Consider the following 14659-nt stretch of genomic DNA (forward strand, 5'->3'; position numbering starts at 1 on the left):
ATGCTGAGGTCAACTCTCCCAAATGCAATTTGAAACGTGGATTTTTCACATTTTATATATACACTTAACTCTTCAATAAGCCATTCAATTATATTTCTGTGAAGTTTTATTTCTCTACATGCAGGTCTAAGGAGTGTGCTAAAGCCCTGCCAAGAGCAAAATCGTGGCAGGGAAATACAGTCTCGTCCTTTGTTAATTTTTTATTGGGCCAAATCTATGTCTAAAACTAGTGAAATATGCCTATAAAATATCATGTTAAGTACATTTTTCACATGTAAAATGAACTCTAACTCCCCTCAGACTGGTAAAATTCCCAGAGATATTACAGATGACACGACCTCAGTGTCCTCAGTGGTAGCTACAGGTCTGTATCAAGTAAATACTGACATGCAGCAGGATTATTCTTCAGTCTTAACACTTTCCTCAAGAAGTCTCACCTCATAAAGGTAGTCAAATAGCTCCAGAATAGTGAGTATGCTTGCCCCAATAAAAAGTCCCATTTGACCACCAATATCACCTGGAATAAAAAAATAAAAAAAAAGTATGATTATGAGAACTATAAATCAGAAAGATAACCTATCAACAGTATATAATAGAAGTCAATAAAACTGTACCTAAAAGTCCAGCCACTTCATAAGCCTTCTTTTGTTCAATAGTCTCATAGTTGAGAGCCTCAAAAAAGATGTCTAAAACCAGGAGATTCTCCCTGTGGATACAAATAACCCAGTCGAAACATTAATGTTCCATTTTAGGTAACACTTTACTTTAACTCCCCTTATTTAGCATTAATAATAGTATACAAACGTTTAATAAATGGTTTACAACACACTTTAATGTAGTTGCACATAGAAATAAGGATATTTTTAAGTCTTAATGTAAAGTATTTGTCAACAATTATAACACTCCCATGAAGAAATATTTTATATTATTACAACTCTTTCTTACTATATTATAATGTAGTTGTACACAGATATATGTGTTCATTAATGTGTTTGTCAACAACTATAACTTTTGTAACCAGTGAGCGCCCATAAGCGGAGGCTGCTGTATAAATAGATGGTGAATGACAATATAGTAAAAACTCAGTTATTACTGTACATTAATAAACACTTAACAATATTTTTATATCTGCTTAGAACTGTATTATAGTGTGATGTAAAGCATTTATTTTTGATATGCTGCTTCTAAATGTTAAATAGGGAGACTTAAAATGAAGTGTTACCCCATTTTAAAGTGCATTGAGTGTATTGTTATTATTATAGCTTTCTTTTTTGTTATACCTTTTCATTTTTGGTATGGTTCTTTTTGTTCTTTAAACATTTATATATATAAACATATAACTATGTATGTGACATTTTTTCTTTTATATTTGGTTTTCTTTTTCACGTTTCCTTTAAAGCAAAAAATATCTTAATAAATGTTTTTAGATTACAAAAATAATTTAATTTTGTAACCAAATGGAAACTTAACCTGTGGAGTCTTGCAAGTGTGTGTGTGTGTGTGTGTGTGTGTGTGTGTGTGTGTGTGTGTGTGTGTGTGTATGTGTGTATATATATATATATATATATATATAGAGAGAGAGAGAGAGAGAGAGAGAGAGAGAGATAGATATACACACACATTACTGTGCAAAAGTTTTAGCCTCTTTAGATGTTTATAGTCTTATCCATAATGCAATACCACCGGGGGGGGGCGTCTGATTGGTACCAAATTTATTCTGCAGCATGACAACAATCCCAAACATGCAGGCAGAGTCATAAAGAGTTATCTTCAGAGAGAGGAAGAACAAGGAGTCCTGCTGCAGATTGTTTGGCTCCCACAGAGTCCTGATCACAGCATTATTGAGTAAGTCTGGGATTACATGATGAGACAGAAGACACTGAGACATCCTAAATCCACAGAAGAAGTGAGGCAAGTTCTCAAAGACACTTGGAACAACCACCCTGGAAAATACCTTGAAAAAAACTGTGCAAGTAGGAGAAGAGGTGCATATATTGATTTGATTTAAGTTTTTTTGTACACTGCTCTTTGTATGAAGCTAATTGATAAATAAAAACTATTCATGATATTATATGTGAACGTATCCTCACTTTATTTTTCCTGCCTAAAACTTTTGCACAGTTGTGTATGTATTTATGTATGTGAAAATTTTTATCTATCTATCTGTCTATCTATCTATCTATCTATCTATCTATCTATCTATCTTTCTGTCTGTCTATCTACATAATGATATGTATAATATAAAGATTTATATAGATATAGATACAGCGAGCGAGAGAGAGAGTTGTAATTAGGTGCAATTAAGTATTAAGTAAACGTGTTTCACAAAAATGCAAACAGCTGATAGTTACTTAATATATTGCTCAGATTTGTTGTATTTCTTTGCAAGATATTTAGCAGAGGCCTTGCTGGGGATCTTGACGAAGGAAAGCTCTTTGCTGTATCTGGTCATGTTGCACGGCGTCTCACAAACACAGAAGTCATTGTCTCTCTCCACCAGGAAATCTGGAGAGAAGAAAACCAGAGCTCAGCTTGACCTTTGTAACAGATCAGCGGGATGACACGTGTGTGTGTGTGTGTGTGTTTTTGAGTGTGTTTATGAGTGTGTGTGAATCTGTTCCTCAAAAATTCAGACCACACATGGGCCAAGACTTTTTCTTACCAAGAGCTGGGTCAGCGCATTCTTTGTAAAGCTCGGGGGTGCAGTACGGTGCATCGCCTGCAGCCAAAACCACACACACTCACATCAGTTCATTTTTTTCTGCTTTCCTCCTTTTTGAAGTGCCTCGTAATTTTTTTCTCTGCAGCGTCATTGATGTAACTCTGACTCAACATACAGTAAGAGCGGTTTCCTACCGGGCATGTGCACCATGCGACAGTTGCAGTTGTCTACCAGGTAGCGTGTTTCACAGTCGATGCGACAGGCTGTGATGCTGTAACTATCAAAGAAGTCTGAATCCATGGGCGTCACCTTACAGTCACCCCAGGGTGGGGGAAGATATATCAGCTGCAACGACAACACATCATACATCACGTTACTTATTATACCGTCCAAGAGCAGTTGTTTTTCTACAGTATGAAAAACGTATACTGTAAATACTGTTTCTGATACTTTCAAGTCAAGCATGTTCTATAAAAACAATAAGTTTTAATAATTTTGATCTTTTTAAAACCGAAAATTTCAAACTATAAGACAACAGTAAATAAAATCAAAAAGCAGGATTCGGCCAGTTATAGAGGGATTAATCATGCAAATACAAAAACCAATTAGGCAAAGCAAATTTATTTTTATTCTACGTATGCGGAAATAGACAAGTGATTTAAAAAGATTAATGTGATTTTAAAAGAATGCGGCTTTATTACAACTTCGGGTCCTATTTTCATAGTTTTGTTAGCCATTCCTATCAATAACTTTATAATTACCAAGTTAAATGCTAAGATATGGAAATGCATTAACACTGCTAAAAAAAAGTCAGAAGGGGCGAGAAGACAGTTAGATGATTGGAAAGGTTTTAAACAAACCTCCAGGTTAGGTAAAATGATCGAACAGTAAATTATTACTCAAACTCTCGGTAACAAACCTATATCACAGTTTACAGACTGTTGGTTCAACTTTGACCCTCTCAGCCGCCGTTAACGACTATTTTCTTTATCACTTCTCGATTAATCAGTTAATCATTTATGTTTATATAATATCAGAATACTATGACAAATGCCAAATACATTTTTTGCATTTTTCCTTGAAAAAGGTGTTCAAATGATTGATTATCAAAATAGCGGCTGATTATTTTTATGTCAATTTGTTTGAGCTCTAGAACGCACAGTTATCTTGTTAGCAAATGTTGTGCAAAGAGGGATTTTTACCACTATTTTGGAGGGGCACGTTTTTGTGTGTTTTTTTGTGTGTCTGATCTAGAGCTGAACCATTTTGACCATCAATTAATGGTTTCAGATATTTCAGCATTCTCTGGCTGTAGCTCCTCAGATGTGAGGACTTGCTGCTTTTCATTGTCATGAATGATAATCAATCGAATGTGCTTGGGTTTTAGATTGTTGTTTGGTCAAAAATTAGCAGATTGAAGATTTCACCTCGACAAATATTTGGCAGACTGATCAATAATGAAAGTAATCATCAGTTGCAGCCCTAGTCTGATCACCTGGCCACTCGTGTTTCTTGCCCTGTTGGACTTTGTAGAGATGTCCTGTAGTGATTACTTTGATGTGTGTCATTGATAAAATTGATAGACAGAGGTTAAAAAAAATGTAAGACCCAAACTGTAATGAACCAGAATTATCCTTAAACAAATATCACATGCAAAAGCTTGTACCCTTTGTTCTTGGCATGACACAAATGTCTGGAACCCCGGTGCCACTCCGAACCCAAGCTGGTCAATAAAGGACGGCTCGTCCTGACTGTGGATCTGAACTTTGACCCCAGCTTCAAACGAAGTCTCATCTGCAGGAGGACAGAGAGTGCGGGCTCAGTGTAAGACACTGTGAAAAGTTACTTCTCAAATGAATCCAGACACTTGAAAGAGTTTTCTCTCTCTTGTGTTTCACGCTCTGAGGTATTAACACCAACACACACACCAGTACACAAGCCACCCGCCCACACCCACTGATAGAGTGTGACAGATAATCAGATCTGCCAATCACTGAGTGGAGTAAATGAAGTTTCCCTCACCTGTTTCTCCCCAGACTGGCAGGTATTCATCTTGCTGAATGTCCAGCATAAGCTCAAGTCCATTACCCATACCTCCCTTGGTGGTGATAAGGGGAGGGCGTCCATCACCGCCTGCGTTAAAAGTGTAACACTTCCCGTAGCGAGTGAAGACCTGAGACATAGGAAAGAGATTTTTCAAATTTACATGCCCAGTGATGGAAGAAGTACTCACATCCTTTACCTACATAAAATTACATAAGTATTATCAGTAAAATGTGCTTAAAGCATCAAAAGTAAAAGTACTCATTCTGCAGTAAAACTCCTCCTTGTGAGTGACATAATATTACATATCTGACATTATTAGAATATTAATACAGAAGCATCAATGTGTGAGCAGCATTTTCCTCTTGGTGCTCGAGGTGGAGCTAGTTTTAACTACTTTATATACAGTTAAGTTGTTTAGTCCAGTGGTTCCCAACTTAGAGGTTGGGCCCCATTAGCATCAGCCTTATCTTAAAGTTCTGACATGCAAATCTATTTTCAATTTTTTGGACGTTTCTCTAATCTTTGCTGTTTTAGTGAAACAGTGGATAATTTTTCCTCTTTGACCCTCAAAAAGTCATTTACAAGAGACACCTGAGAGGTTTAGAGGATAAATGTCTCTAACTACAAGTATACATCTGAAAATATGTGAAAGAAACCCTTTTAGTGCAAGGGGTTACAAGCCAGAAAGGTTTTGAATAACTAGTTGAAATCTCTGATAATACAGTGTGTTTTACGCATTTGTAATCTTATGTTTCTGATTAAAAATGTCAATCTTTAAAGTAACTAGTAACTATAGCTGTCAGGTGAACGTAGTGCAGTAAAAAGTACAATATTTCCCTCTAAAATGTACCGGAGTAGAAGTATGAAATAGCATAAAATGGAAATACTAGTAAGAAGGTTAAGAGCTCTTACATCATATTAGAGATCTTAACAATGGTTTTCCACTAGGGGTCAGTGTTTGTCTCAGTTTCTGATATGTGTGTGTGTGTGTGTGTGTCTGTGTGTGTGTGTGTGTGTGTGTGTGTGTGTGTGTGTGTGTGTGTGTGTGTGTGTGTGTGTGTGTGTGTGTGTGTGTGTGTGTGTGTGTGTGTGTGTGTGTGTGTGTGTGTGTGTGTGTGGGTAAATGTGTATATAGACAAAAAGAGTATGAGAGAAAAGGAGCATGTATGACAGAAAGAGAGAGAAAAGAGATAAGTAGAGTGGAAGAGTACAAAGAGAGGAGAGATAAAGGTGCTATTCCCGTGTGTTTGTGGGTTACACAATCAACCCAGTGAAGTGATGGAGACTGGCAGACTGGTGATTTAACATTCCCTCGCATGCTCTTTATGGCACTTATAATGGACCTGATGTTACCATGGAGACCAAGCATCCCAGCCAGGACGAATGTAGCCTTAATTCTGAAGGAAAGCCAAGACCAGATGTTAGATTGAAGCTGTGTGAGAATATCACCAAAATCCCAGATGACATGTTTATTTAGCCATGAGTGCATGTTCGTAAACAGACAGAAACGTAATCAATATGGAGCTTTCTTTAGCAATTAGTTACCCTGGCATTAGAGCATTTTGTGTTATATGAATCACATATCTAATGCAGGGAGAATGAGCGAAAGTGGGAGACCAAGGAGCAACGGAGAGCAGGGATGCAAAGTGAAAGAGACAGATAGAGAGAGAGAGAAAGAGAGAGAGAGGTAGTTAAGCTGCTGACGCTTGGAGCAGGCTATTGTTCAGCATTATGGCACAGAATGACATATCTATGATTAGAAAGAACAAACCAAGGAAGTAATTGTTGAGAAAGAGTTTGGGTCCTGCCAAGGGCACTTTAAACATTTTGGCCATCTGTCATGTAAAGTCAGCAAGGGGCTGCTGGTTGCAGGGGCAGACATCAATCTGAGTGGGAAAAAAAAACCATTCTACACTACCAAGAAAGGCAAATGAAAGGGACGCCACAAATAATAGGAGGAATAATAAGGGGGGGAGGACTGTATCCGACAATTTCTGTAACTCTGTGCGCTTTTTTCTTTTCTTTTTTTTTTAAATTCCGTACTTTGTGGCACCAAGTCAGATACATCAGAGTTTACATAATAATTTTACTTTCCCAGTCGTAATTACAACTTGGACTTTGCAGTGAACGCCGTGTACAAGTGGGAAACTGGTCATTGCTGGTAAATGTGGCATAAACTAAGATGGTGAACATAGTCGCCTAAACATTACACCTGCCAAACAACAGCATGTTAGCATTGTCAGTGTGAGCACGTTGCATTAGCAACATTAGCATCAACTTAGAAAAATATGAATGTTGCATTTGGCACAGCAATGCTTTGGGCTAAACACTATCATCAGCGTGCTATCATTCACAGTGAAAATGCTAACGTGCTGGTGTTACTGATACATAATGCTTACCATGTTCACCGGGTTAGTTTTGCATGTTAACATGCCAACATTTGCTAATTAGCACTAAACACAAAGTACAGCTGAAGCTTACTTTGGTTTTGCAGAAGTTTCTTCATAGACCAAAGTATTGGACGAAGTTAAATTTTGACCTGATGCAAGATGAAAAGTTAAGGAAACACCAAAGTTATTAAAGTTTGTCTTGAGGGGGACAAGAATGTCTCTACCAAATTTCATGGCAATCCATCCAATAGTTTTTGAGACATTTCACTCAAACCACATACGGTGAGAGATATTTCACAGAATAAGTGAAAATGTTGAACTGCTGGTGGCTCTAAATGAAAAGTCACGGGATCCTCAAAGTCAGTGTGCTTCATCCTGTGGGGACCATGAATGTCTGTACAAAATTTCAATCCATTTGATAGCTGCTGATATATTTCAGTCGGGACCAAAGTGGTGGACTGTCTAAATGACAGAGAGAGCGACATTGCCATCCCTACAGCCTTGGTCACACTACTTGGTCATCAACCTGCTGCAAGTGTCCCTCACCGCACATTCATTCACAGTTACTGAGCACAGACTCTGCGAACCCTGGGGGCTAATTTAACATCTGTAAGAGAAAACCCAGCTGTCAGAAAGGCTCTGGCCTCCCCAAATGAAAGCGTAAATGTGTCAGATGAAATCCATGTGCATGATGGGTGCATGATGTTCACCAGCGTCTGATAAATCTGCAGATGAGAGGTGATGTCAGGCAACATTTGTTATCTGCCTCGCGCTGAAAAGTTGATGTTGTGACGGAGGTGGTAAGAATAAAAACACTTCAGACATTTATAATGCACAAAATCTGCACAGCATGCATACCGTGGCTGCTTGTTCTGCTTGTTATGATGAATGAATAAATTATTGTGCACATATGAAAAAGGTTTCCTGCAGCAGAAGTATGGATCAAGGAGTGAAGATATGTGTTAGAACAATGACAGAGAGAAATACTGACTCCTGAAAGTGTATGCTGGCAGGCTCTAATCTTCAGAGCCCTGTGATCAATAAAGCTGCCACTCAAACACAATTTCCCTTGTATTGAAAAGCACTCAACAGAGCTCTGCTGTGATGAATCATTATGCATATCTGCTTTTGGAGTCAAATCTGATTTTGAAAGAATATCTAAATCATAAAATCCGCGCACTTTGCCATCCATTTAGCGAGGTCTTAATACAGACTGTGAGCTGCTAAAATTTGTCTCAGCAGGTTAAGTTCTATCCATTAGTGCTCTGTTGTTTAACGAGGATGCTTTCAAAGACTTCTCGGTAAAGTGCGAACACTTTCACTTTTATTATGTTGTACGCTTAAACAGCTACCGCAGCTATTTAAATGCAACAGCGAGCAGACAGCAGCCCACGTTGACCAGCACTAAAATATATCCACAGTTGTTGCATCCTGTTATGCATCTTGTGTAATTTAGGACTGTGATCCCACAAGGATTTCAGCTGACCTGGAAAAACTGGAAAATTTCACACTTTACTGGGTACCTTCATACATGAATAAACTTTATGAAAATCAAAAAAGGGATTAATATTAATAAGAGAATGAGAGTCTGCAGCCATGCTAGAGGCCAGCGGTGGAAAGTCATTAAGTACATTTACTCAAGTGCTGTAACCAAGTACAATTTTAAGGTACTTTTACTTTGCTTGAATATTTCCATTTTATGCTACTCGATAACTTTACTCCACTACATTTAAGAGCAAAACATTGTACTTTTTACCTCACTACATTTATTTGGCAGCTTAATTATTTACAAGTTACTTTCAAGATTTTAAATTTTACATTAAAAACACATGATGAGCTTATAAAACATGACACATTTCTTAAGATTAAACCAGTGGTTTCCAACCGTTCTGGTTTACACTCATAGCAGTGGGTGATCTTGGAGTCTGATCACTCCTGTTTGCAGCACAGAGATAATAAATAAATAAATAATTCCAGAATAAATGCATCAAACCACCCCCTTCCTCTGTTTGCTTCTGAATGAATAGCTGAATTACCACCCTAATAACCAGTCTTGGGTGGAACAGAGATCCACTCAAAAGAGTGAGAAAACTAGCCAGAGGCACAGTGTGTGTGTGTGTGTGTGTGTGTGTGTGTGTGTGTGTGTGTGTGTGTGTGTGTGTGTGTGTGTGTGTGTGTGTGTGGGTGTTTGTGTGTATTTGTGTTTCTGTGTGTGTACTTGTTATTCTATCTTTTTTTAATTTTAGACCTTGGGAGTGAGGACATTTTGGGAAAGTGAGGACAGTTTTACCGGTCCTCAAAACTTCAAAGGGCTCTTCGAGGGTTAAGACTTGGTTTTAGGGTTCAAGAGTGTTTGTGTTTGTGTTTGTGTTTGTGTTTGTGTTTGTGTTTGTGTGTGTGTGTGTGTGTGTGTGTGTGTGTAATAATGACGCTGGTGAGTGTATGGGCGGGACCTCGATACTGCGGCCCGACTCACTACTGCACAGACTCTGGCTCCAAATGACGTCGCTAGCGCACGATGGCAGGGGCCCGTATCTTGGATATTTTGGCTTCATTTTTGTACAGCGGGAGGAAGTGGATACACGTCATCCATCTTTAAACTTAGTCACTGAATCACACGCTGAGTCATTGTTTGTCATAGTAAAGAGGTCAAGACCAGAGGAAAAACAAGAATAGGTAGAGAAGGACCGCTGGGTCCTGTGGATAACTAAAAGGCTTCATACAAAAACTATTTGTCTTAATTAGAGAGAAAAAACCAAACACCACTTTGCTCCACACTGAAATTTTCCAACAATTATTAGATGGATTGCCTTTAAAGTTTGTGCAGCTATTCAGGGTTCCCAAACAACGTGATCCTGTATGTTTCTGCTGGAAAAAAGCAAGTTGTTTGCTAAAAACACTATAAATGCCACTATACTGTGCTTGTTCAATATAGCAGTATATTTATTAAATTTCAGTCTTTAATTACCTTTTACAACGAACATCGGAGGCACCTTTTTCCTTTTTGCTGCCAAGTTGGATACATCGGAGCTTTCAGGAAAACTTTACTTTCCCAGTCATAATTACGACTTGGATGATGACATGAAGGCTGTTTCCAAGCGTGGAACTGGTAATCACGGTAACTCTGATATGACGTTAATGCGGCATAAACTAAGCTGGTGAACATAGTTGTCTAAACATTACACCTGCTAAACATTAGCATGTTAGCAATGTCATTGTGAGCATGTTGCTGTCTTGCAGTGTGGCTGTATGGCTCTTAGACCTTAGATAAAAGAACAAGGCTGGAATTAGTCTATATTTATTTAATTACTGACAAACCCCATGAAAAGACCAAAACTTGATAATGTGTTAGTCCATCCTCAAGCCTACTGGTTCCTACGTAAGATGCAAGTCTCTTTAAAAATCCTCACAAATATGTAGTTTGTTTTGTTTTGTTTTTTACAGGCTACATAATTTCTCTGTAGCTTTTAGCAAACTTCCCTCAAACAGGAATAAATAGAGAATTTGCTGAGGAGTGTTTTCAGGAATGAGCTACATCTGACCAGTATTCTGCAGAACTGTAAACAGGCTGAACCACTGTATTTTTTCTGGAGGTCAAAGTCAGAATAATGAGCGATCATGCAAATTGAAACCATCGTGCCCAGTGCATTGACTGTTGGATGACACCTTGGGGCGATATAGGCTGTAGGGCAGGGCTGCGTAATGATCACCTAATCAGTTTGGACGGCAGGTCCCCCTGACGTTATTGACAACAGAGGAGAAAACAGGCGACAGGAGCTGTTTGCCAAACTTTTCCAATGCTTGAGGAAAATGAGTGTTTGTCTGAAATCAGTTGGAATGTCCGAATTCAATATTTTCTAGGAAACCATCATCAGTCTCTCTCCTACCTTAACTGCTGCTTTATGGATGAAATATCATTAAACCTCCTCCAGTGTTTTTAGGGGATTTTTTATCCATCATATTTTGGAGCTCCTACACAATAAAAATATTTCTTTCCCTCCTACATTTCCTTCCTCCTTGGTCTGTGTCGCTCTTCCCTCATTCCTTCATTCCCTTGTGTCTCCTGAACTATGATGTTCTTTCCCCTGTGGACTCCTCTTCGTCTCCTGCCGCACTTCCCCACCCGCCCCTGCTTCATTTGATGAATATTTCACAGGCCAGTAGAGACAGTCCTCCTCCTCTCTCATCCTACTCCCAGACACCGTCCGGGCTCTCAGTAACTATCACCTTCAGAGACGATAGCATCATAGCGCCGGCTGAGGGGCACCTCGGGAGACCGGCGGAGAGCGGGGAGCATATCATATGAAGAAAAATGGAAGTGTGTATTCACTTAAGTTATATGCGCCTCTGAGTGCTGCCTCTATTTAAAAATCAGAACGGTGCCGACCTTAGCACTATCACAGAAGGACAGAGTGAATTTGAGATATGGATTAAAATTAGGCCATGTGTTTTAATACAAATTCCAGCAGGTGAGAAGAGGTGAAGAAGTTCTTTATAACCTGTTATGTTACTGTCAAGTGGTGGGAGAAGTACTCAGATTGTTTACTTAAGCAAAAGTACCAAAACCACAATGTGAAGATACAGTACTACATTACAAGTAAAAGCCCTGCATTTAAGATACCAGAGGTACAAGTATCAAAAGCAAAATGTCCTTAAAAAACTCAGAAAAATGGCCCCTTGGAAAGATACATTATTAAAGGTATATGTTACATTATGAGATTGTTAATATTGATACAACAATGCGAGAGCTGCAGTGATTAGTCAATGAATCGATCAGTCAATCACCAGAAAATTAATCAACAACTATTCTGTTATCGATTAATAATTTACATCACTTATTAAGCCAAACATTCTCTGGATCGAGCTTCTCCAAAAGTGAGGAATATGCTGCTTTTCTCTGTCTTATATCAGCATAAACTGAATATTTTTGGGGTTTAGACTGTTGGTCGAACAAAAAAAGATCTAAGAAGTCACCTAGGACTCTGGGCAACTGTGACTGAGATTTGTCTCTATTTGTCTCTATCTATCTCTATAGATGAAATGGCTTGTCGATTAATCGTTAAAATGATCAGCAGATTCACAGATAATGAAAAAAAAATCATTAGTTGCAGCCCTCAATACATAAGCAACATTTAACTGTTGTAGCTGGTCGAGGTAGAGCTAGTTTTACTTTATACTCAGTTCAGTGGTTCCCAACCTTGGTGTCAGGGCCCCTTCAGCAGGTCCCAAAATAAATCTGAGGGCTCGTGACACGATTAATGGTAGAGGAATAAAAAAAATACAAAAATCTGTATTTATTTTTTTATCTTTTTGTTTTCTTCAGTCTTTGCCCTTTTTGAAACTTTTCCCCCTTTGAGCCTCAAACAAAGGTGATCAAAGAAATCATCAGAAAGGTTTAGAGAGGAAATTTCTCTTTAGTGGAACGGTTAACATCTGAAAGACAAAACGCCAAAAATTCTCTGGTTCCAGCTTTGAATTGTAAATATTTGCGGTTTGTTTTTTGTCTGCTGTGACAGTGAATTGTATATCTTTGGACAGCTTGTTGGACAAAACAAGACATTTGAAGATTCCACTTTGTACTTTGGGAAACCACTCGCAATTTATTGACGTTTTATAAACCAAATGATTAATCAATTAATCAATAAAATAACTAAAAGATGAACCTACAGTGAAAACAATCATTAGTTGCAGCCTAACACCCCTTATTAAAACGTACGGTATTTGAAAGTGGTACCAACTTTTCATATCATTTAGCTAAATGTGGCACAGTAGGATCCAAATCAGTGGACAATTAAAGAGAGACCTTTTCTGGGGAAAACGGAGGAAATTCACAACAAAACAACGTAATAACTGATGAAGTGGAGGCAGAAGAGCCTGTGGGCCACTATCTGTCTCTGAGGACAACTAATTGTTGGTTTACTGCAACCCCTGCTCTCTATGGTGGATGGACTTGCAGTGGCACCACACACTGAGAGGAAATAACACCCTGCGGGAAGGTTCCCTGTAATTCCTCCCATGTATGTTGATACTTCACTGAAATGAAGACAAAGGGAAATTTTTCTCGAAACGCTACTTTAAATATCTGGTAAAAAAAAATGACACTTTCAAATTCATCCAGTGCAGAATCTTCAGAATCTGAATAATGGGAATTGTCGTGTGTATTTGGATGGTCGACATAAATGTCGTAGAATTGCCAGTTTACATTCATTGCGAGCCGTTTTTTCGATTTTCTATAGTGGCACTTGCAGTTAGCAGGCAACCTCTTATCCTCTCGTAAGTGAGCAAAGGCAGAATAGAGTGAAATGGTAAATAGCTGCTTGAAGGACTACTACATTCACTCTCAGCCACTTATGCGATGCAGTTACAGAGCTCATTTTTATTATGTAATTATATTAAATTAAGTAAGTATATGGCAGCTTGAAAGCATTATAAAATTAATCTCAGCTTTGTCACCGCCCCCTCTCCTTCTCCTCTTCTCCATCCTTTGTGCTAAACCTCGATATCCAGAAGATGCATATGGGATCTTAAAACCGCCTCTGCCTGCCTTTTCCCCGCATGTCTCGGTCAGTCCCGCCTCGCTTGTGCCAGCCGAGCCCACGGCTCCTCTTTTGCCTCTCGCCGGGCAGGCAGAGAGGCCATCGCAGCAGCAGCTATCTGTGCTGTGAACTCCAGTGCGCACCGCCCTCTCGTCACGCACAGCTCAGTAAACATCAAGGGATAAACAGCCCCGGGCCCTGTCATAAGGGCAAGAGGCCTTACTACGGCTGAGGGCATTTTAAGTGGCAGACAGCAGGGTCAACTAGGATTAAATCTTCATGTGTCAAGTGTGACTGCAGTGTTTTAGAATGTACAGTCTATCCATATCTGTCACGTACATAATTATACAAGTAATGTGTAGGGAAATGCTGTTTTAGCAGGATTCAAGATTGTACAAGAGCAATTATATATCCCTCAAAAGGGTCACCAGATTAATCTGAGGGGGTCGTGAGATGATTAATGGGAAAAGAAAGAAAAAAAATAAACTTCTGTTGTACAAATTTGTACTTTGGATAATTTGACCTCATTGTGCCTTAAACAGTTATTTGAATGAGACCATGTGAGAAGTTTAGAGGTGAAATGTGTCTTTGTTGGACCTGCTAGCAAGACATTTAACAAGGGGGCCCTGACCAGACACTGTACTTTAGAAAGAGGTCACAAGCCAGAAAGGATGGGAACCACTAATCTTCGACAAAACACGCCATCTATAATGAGTATTCATGTCCTCATCTGTGTAAACCAGAATCTACTGTATTATTTAAACCGGAAAGATACTAAATGATGAATTTCTAAACATCTTTTAAAAAAAAAAAATCTGTTTACAAAATTACTGGGAAGAATTCCAGATTCTAGGATCTGTATTAGAAATTTTAAACTGGGCTTTTGAAGATCTTGAAATTGTGGGCCAGAGCCGATGACTGTTCTTGTTTTCATAGTTCTGAATGGTGCTAAATATACTGAAATAATCAATAAAAGACAGCGGGCAGAGTGTTACTGAGGAAGCGATAAATGAAGTATGCAGCTT

General features: G+C 38.7%; 1 protein-coding gene across 1 annotated transcript in view; it reads right to left on the reverse strand.

Annotated features, from left to right (window-relative positions):
* The window catches only part of LOC120803586 (acid-sensing ion channel 1-like), a 46203-nt gene that overhangs the window by 327 nt on the left and 31217 nt on the right, over window positions 1-14659 (reverse strand). Inside the window, exons 3-9 of the mRNA XM_040152183.1 lie at window positions 4685-4835; window positions 4329-4456; window positions 2857-3007; window positions 2663-2719; window positions 2352-2505; window positions 615-706; window positions 438-517 (exon numbers count right to left, since the gene is read on the reverse strand). Of these exons, the coding sequence (XP_040008117.1) occupies window positions 438-517; window positions 615-706; window positions 2352-2505; window positions 2663-2719; window positions 2857-3007; window positions 4329-4456; window positions 4685-4835 (813 nt within the window). The remainder of the gene's footprint in view (window positions 1-437; window positions 518-614; window positions 707-2351; window positions 2506-2662; window positions 2720-2856; window positions 3008-4328; window positions 4457-4684; window positions 4836-14659) is intronic.

Source organism: Xiphias gladius, chromosome 18 (genome assembly GCF_016859285.1).
Source record: "Xiphias gladius isolate SHS-SW01 ecotype Sanya breed wild chromosome 18, ASM1685928v1, whole genome shotgun sequence".
In the NCBI taxonomy this organism is placed as follows: Eukaryota; Metazoa; Chordata; class Actinopteri; order Istiophoriformes; family Xiphiidae; genus Xiphias; species Xiphias gladius.